Below are 6,926 nucleotides of genomic sequence, written 5' to 3'. Positions count from 1 at the left end.
AGATCCTAATGAGTTCTGCATCTAAGCACTTGTGATGTTTTTTCCATCTGATCCGGCAGCAGCACAGCATTTGCTGCACTTAGATGTACGAGGCTTCTCTAGGAGGAAGATCTGTATAAAAGGCAGGCAGCATGTTCCATAGTTTTAGTATGACATCTGTTATTATCATTCAGTGGTGCTCTTAGCCCAGCATGCCCTTCCTCTAAATATCTTATTAATTAAACTGGCTTAGCAGGAAAATAATTAATACTTTAAGTCCTGTACCTACTTAGAAAGGATTTAGAAACTGAAAAAAATTGTTTTAGTCTGAGCTTCAAACTGAAGGGATTGTGTTTTTTTTTTTGTTCATCCTTGAGCAGAGGCAGATTACAACTAAAAGAGAGTGTCTGAAAAGCCCATAGAATTACAGATTCATCTAATTGTTTTGCTTGGAAGAGACCTTTAAGATCATCAAGTCCAACTGCTCCCCAGCACTGCCAGGTCCCCACTGCCCCATGTCCCTCAGCACCACATCTCCACAGCTTGGAAACCCCTCCAGGGGTGGGGACTCCACCACTGCCCTGAGCAGCCTGGGACAGGGCTTGGCAACCATTTTGAGGAAAAGATTTTTCTTAATAGCCAACCTAAAATTTCCCCTGGCACAATGTGAGGCTGTTTCCTCTTGTTCTACAACAATATAGGACAAGAGCCCAACCTCCACCTCGCTCCAACCTCCATTCTAAAACAAAGGAGTTGTAGAGAGCGAGATCTGCCCTGAGCCTCCTTTTCTCCAGGCTAAACAACCCCAGTTTTCTCAGCTGCTCCTCAGAAGACTCATTCTCTAGACCCTTCACCCTTCTCTAGACTCTACATATATACAGTCTTCCAAAAATGTATATTCTATGTTAAAAATTCTTCTAGACTTCAAGAACGGTCCATGACTTTGAGAAGTCTTGGTCAATACTTGCGAGTCTTCCCCAGCAGCTGTTCTGGGAGACGTGCTCCTGCACTTCTTCCAAATGTCTTGCTAGCCGTGTTTGACACATGATCCCCCAGAAGCCTTAACTCCAGTCCACAAAATCACCATGTTTCTTACCAGTACTTTGATGATGTGGTGGGACTTGCTGGCCATGAAGTCAGCAGCAGTGCTGCTACCTTGCATCGCCAGCTGTTGACAAGGCAGGAGGCTGAGATGCTAAACCTGGGGGATGGCAGTGAATGTGGATGAGAAATGTGGATCTCTTATTTAGCTCTTTATGGTAAAGTACAGAAATAGCAGTATTTTGCCCGTGGTTTTGAGCCTTGCTGTTCTTTATATGCAGAAACTGCTGCTTTGCTGCTGTTTCACCCGACTTGATCTCTCCTTGAAGAACAAGCTGGGACAGACTCGGTGCTATTTGCTGCTTGCACTTACAGAAAATGACACTTTCTCAGAGCTCCTGCAAAAAGTGTTGGGTGCCACCAAGTTGCTCTCTAAAGTCACTCAGGGTCTGAGGAATTTCTTTGGTGGGAGAAAGCTCAGGAGTTCGCTGCAGCTTGTTTTTTTGAGGGACTGAGGGCAGCAGTTCTTGAGGAGGAAGAGGAGAAGGTTTTAAATTCCATACCACACAAGACTCCTTCAGCAGAGGGAAAAGGCAGCTCAGGGAGCAGTCTGCAGCACAACTCCAGAGTCTCATTGTTGGGTACTTCTTTTCAAAAGCATATTAGAAATTTAGAAATCGAAGTTTTGTTGAAAGTCAGCGAGGTGCCTAAAAAACTTCTTCAAATGGTGCTAAGGTCCTCTGGAAAATGCTGTTAAGTCTACAGCTTCTGAATAAAACTCTACTCTTTTTTTGGCTAATGGACACAGAGTCTTGTGCCCTCAGCAAAGGGACCTGCCATTAATTCTGATCGATGCTGGAGTTCAGAGGGTGAGTTTTAAAGACCAGGGGTTTTGTTAGCTACTGAGAGTACCTACTGGCCATCTTTGTCCTGAAGAATACACCTTCAAAACGTGTTGAAATGCAGAAAACTGCATTTATCCTATGGAAAAGAGTGAAGCAGAGCTGGTCCTGTTGGTAGTAAGCAGGGAGTATCTGACAGCAGAGGAGCTGCAGTGAGTGCAGCGTGTCAGGGTAACCCCCAGGTCTGGGCCCCTGCAGGAACACCCTGCAGAAGAAATTGCACCCTCGTATTTTCCAGGATGGAGAGAGGGTTTCAAAGCCTCTTTTGCTTTCAGTCAGCCTTGGGCAGGCTGATGGGAAGTCCCAGTGTGTGCGTGGATCTGTGCTGGGTCTGGTAGGGGAGCATATGGCAGGAGCCATCCGCCCTTGACTGTGCCTTGGTTTTTGGCAGGCATGGGCTTGTTTCTCACAGAGCGTGCACAGCCGCTCCCTCACAGCACTCCTTGTGCCCCTTGCTTGCTGGCTTTCAGCTCTTTGCCTGAATGCATGTCCTTTGTGGTGCTTTGGTTAATTGGACGTTGTTTTAATTACCGCTGAACTGAACAAACATGATATTTCTGTCTGTCGTTTTGCCACCCCGGTGGCCACGGTCTCCAGGCAGGTAGCACGAGGCTCAGGCTGCTCAGACCGGTGTAAATCACAATGGCTTTCATGGATTTTCCCTCGTTTATGCCTTTTTGGGGGGCAAACACCCCCCCCCCGGGAGGAAAATAACTCTTGAGGTCCTCTTCTGTGGCCTGGGGACAGTCCATGGCCATGTCTTTCATTGATGTGATCCTTCGCCTTGCCTCCTTTCTTACTTTCCCTCTGTGACTTCTGCACTAACTGCCTTTCTCTGCCTTTGCTGTCTCTAATTCCCCACAGAGGTGCTTGGGTCATGTGTCAAAATGAAGCAATGGGAGAGCAGAGATGCCCTCGGATGGGTCAGTCTGGAACCGTTTCTGTCAATAGCTGCCAGGCACCAGCAGCAGGCAGATCCTCTGGGCTGCCAGTAGCCTTTATTTTGAGATGCTAATTTGCCACTGACTTCAAAAGGAGGAAAAGCATTTTTTAAATGCTTAAAGGCACAGAGCCTTTTAAAACAATTGTTTCCCTTCTTTTCTATTTATATTGACTCTTCTCCTTCACTTGCAGCTCTGGAAAGAAAAATATCAATGAGGCAAAGCAGAGAGGAGCTTATAAAACGAGGAGTGCTGAAAGAAATTTTTGATAAAGGTAAGTGTTCTTCTTTTCACAACATTAAATTGTCATCCCATATAGTTTTATGGCCAGATATTACATCATTGTAACACTGGTAGCTAGAAATCCAGACTTGAATTGCAGGACTGTGCAGAATAAGGTCTCCAAACATCTGGTTTGAATTCATTGTGGGTTGTCCCTCTCTGTTGCATACACGTGACAGCTACCTAGCAAATAAAACTGAAAACTAACCAGAAATGTGAAGCAGTAGAAATATTAATCACAGCAGTGGCCAGTAGTCACTTGCTAAAACCCCAGGGCATCCAGACTGCAGGGAGAGGGAGTGAGTCCTTGCCTGCATGTGTTACCAGTGTCTGCTTGAGTCTCTCTGGGACTAACTGCTGTGGAAAAGGGAAACCTTTAGAGTTTATAATAATTAATCTGTTGAGTTAGTAATGTATTATTTATGCAAAAGGCCATTGTTTTGTAAATGCCATTGTTTTACAAACATCATTGTTTTACACTGGTAATTCAAGGCATATTTGACATTTATTACATGTGTCAATCTTTAACCACAGCTTTTATTTCTTCTCATACTTCCCTAGTCAATAACTAAGAGAGATTTCAGCAAATTATATGAAGAAATGCCAAAGTTGCCTCTGAATTTCAATCCAACTTATGCATATGCTTTTAAACCTCAGTAATCCAAAGTCTGAAAGTCTTTAGCAATAGCTAAAAAAAAATATGAATGTATTTAGCAATACCAGTACAAACCCTTCATCTGAAAAAGAAGGTAATTCTTCTTTGTGCTAATTCTTCTCCTTTTAGTATCAGAAGAAGCTGGTATGAAGCACATGCTGCTTCATCCTATTTCCAGGGCAAAAAGCAGAGCTGTCAGACTTTTTAATTGTCAGGTGCCACTAAAAGGGAATCTACAATGCACAACATCTGGACTTCTTATTCAGTGCTCTGCATTATTCCCTGCTGGTTGCAAACACAGGAAACTAAGAATTGGTACCACTCCTTGCAAGAGAGAGGTGGGGCAGAGAAGAAACTGGTAACACTAAGAATAGTGTCAGTGATCCAGTAGCTTTGATGATACACAGATAGGAGTAAGGCAAGATGTGTAGAGCAAAAGCAATGTTTTCTTCAGTGGTGTAATAACCTGAGAATAATTCTAATAAGGGATATTCTATCTCACTAGAAAGTTTAAGTGAAAGTAACATTTTCCTTGTAATTCCTGTTAGGTAATCTCTAATCCTTCAGGACTTCAGCACTTCATAGCAGAAGGCTTTATTTGCTAAAGGTTTACACCTTCCATGCCAAGAGGCATCTTGCACAGACAAGAGGTGTAGCCATAATTTTCAGTGTCTTTGTCTCCCTTTCCTAAGAGGTGGACAAAGCAGGCAGAATCAGCCTGTGAGTAATTTTGCCTTTTTCTTTCTTAAAAAAAAATCCATACAGATCAAAGGAACCTTATTAAGGATAGACTGACCCAAGAACAAGAATTCTGGAGCTTGCAGTGAGCTTAGTATTGAGCTGCAGAGAGCTCTTTCTTGGCAAGGGCCAAACTCATGACCGAGTCCATCTCTACCATCTTCCATTTCCAGGGTTCTGTGACTTGAGTCTTCTGAAAAGGGAGGCAAAGGTGGTAATTTTTTCAAATACTATGTACTTCTGGAAAAATAGTAAGTTGAAGAAGAATCTGATGAGGCATGTGCTGCTCTAATAGTTTCTGTGCAGGCACTGCTGAGAGGTTAAAAATACGACTTCCACCCGCAGTGCAGAACTGAGAATTTAGAAGAATTTAGAACTCATTTTTCTATACCACTGCTCCTACACCCAGATAAACAGCTTTGGTTTTCACATGAAGGTGTAACCATCCCAAGAGTATTTGTCTTTAGAACTGCCCACTCTTCCATAGTGCCAGTCAAAGAATTAAATCTGCTTGTAGTAGTTTGATACCTCTTCTTTTCTCTGAATGTAGATGAGATTGGCTGTAGTGAGAAATTTCTGAATGTGACTGTGTACTCATTGCTTGCCTCAGAGGTGGTGGTTCTTCAAGAAAGCAGAGGTAGTCTTCAGCCTTTATACTTCTGTATTTTTATATTCACTCTAATCAAGATGATGACCTTAGACCAAAATTTCAGGTTTCCTGAATCCTGCCAGGATTTGGATGTTGCTGCACTCACATGCTAAGGCAAATTTTGTGACAGTATGTGAGCAAAAAGTTGTTTGGTAATGCAGCAAGGAGGAAGGCATGGCAGCCACCAGAGAGCCAGCTGTGCTGCAGTGAAATCATCTGTTGAAAGGTTTTGAGCTCCTTCAGAAGCAGGGAAGACATCTGTATGTCAACCTGTCTCAAACTCCAGGGGATCTCTCTGCTGAGAGACCAAAGTCAAGGAAGACCCTAGCCACCGTGCTAAGGTAGCCACCCAGGCTAAGAAACAGCCCCGGGGACAGGCCTTGGCCACAAGCAAGAGCACTCAGTCTTCCATCCCCTGGCCCAAGGAGCCCGTGGCAGAGAAGGACATGGATTTTTCTCTGAGGTCCTCTTTCCTCAGTGACCTCAGATGTGCAGAGCCTCTTGAGTAAGAGAAGAGCAGCCTTCACGTGCTCCTGGGGCTGCAGAGGTCAAGCTGCCCTCTCTGGTCCCATCTGACCCAGCTGATAACACTCAGCCAGGGTTAGCAAAGCTCAGGCCTTTAGAGAGAGTTGTTCTGCACCAAGTAACAGCAGGCTCTGTGGAAACACAGCAGAGGATTTAGCAGGGGTGAGAAGAAAAGTTGACATGTCATCACTGTGTAAAACTAACTTTAAACTCATAGTTCCTGAAGACAATCGGTTGATTTGTGTATATGTAATAATTGCATTACCAGGGTTCTCTTCATTTATGTGTCAGCTAACCAGAATAGCTTCTAACACTTTAAAAATAATAAGGAATTTGCCTTTTATATCTGGTTGTCAAGCATGTGTCTGATCCAGGATTAATTCACACCAAGATATTCTTTGCTCTACAAATTATTTTATCTGCATGTTTGATCTGTTTGCTGTACTGGAGCAGCTCCCCATGTAGCTCTTCTCTAAGAGATCTGATATAGGGTGTATATTTCATAGAATCCTAAAATTATTAAGGTTGGAAAAGACCTCTAAGATCATCAAGTCCAACTATATTTTAGTCAGATTCTGTCATGTCTGGTGATTTCAGTCAAATCCAAGGACAGGTTTTAGAGTCTAAAGGAAGATTGGAGATATTAAGAGGTAAGATGAAAAGAGGTTATGCTGTCAGGACAGAGAGCTGTCATGCTTCTTATTATGACAGAAAGTTAAAGCCAAAGTTTTATCTCACATTTTACTTTGTTTCAATTATAAAACTTCAACAGGTCATTTGAAGCTGTCTTCTTAAATCATGCTGGATGTACCTTGAGAAGTGCAAAGGGCACTTAAGGCAGTGAGGTTTCAAAGGACTCAGCATGTTATGATAGGCATCCAACTTCACTAAAAATGCTGAGACATCCCTCCAAAAAATAAATTGTACTGGTTTAGTCATCCATACTTTTTGTCTGCTCACAGTTACGGCCAAATTTAGGCCTGCACTGAATTGATGAATATGGCTGGACACAATCACTGCCTTTCATTCAAGAAATAGTTGCTCTGTAGAAGAATCAGCTCCACTCTCATGAAACCAGGCAACTGAGACAACAGCAGTCCCTATCCTAAACACCTCTAAAGGTGTGTTTTTGTAAAAGGGAGACAGAGCAAGCACAGAATACAGAATTTCTCCCCAAACAGCTAAGTCAGAAAACATTCACCTTAAAAACATTC

The 6,926-nt window shown here is 43.1% G+C and overlaps 1 protein-coding gene across 1 annotated transcript in view; it reads left to right on the top strand.

Annotated features, from left to right (window-relative positions):
* The first annotated feature begins 3,076 nt into the window (after positions 1–3,076).
* Positions 3,077–6,926, top strand: part of PHACTR1 (phosphatase and actin regulator 1) — a 65,557-nt gene continuing 61,707 nt past the window's right edge. The window contains exon 1 of the mRNA XM_008944651.1: positions 3,077–3,137. Coding sequence (XP_008942899.1) covers positions 3,077–3,137 — 61 coding nt within the window. The remainder of the gene's footprint in view (positions 3,138–6,926) is intronic.

This window comes from Merops nubicus, unplaced genomic scaffold (genome assembly GCF_000691845.1).
Source record: "Merops nubicus isolate BGI_N331 unplaced genomic scaffold, ASM69184v1 scaffold1997, whole genome shotgun sequence".
Taxonomy (NCBI): Eukaryota; Metazoa; Chordata; class Aves; order Coraciiformes; family Meropidae; genus Merops; species Merops nubicus.
The sequence above is the reverse complement of the archived record's forward strand: the minus strand, read 5'-3'. Positions and strand labels throughout refer to the sequence as shown.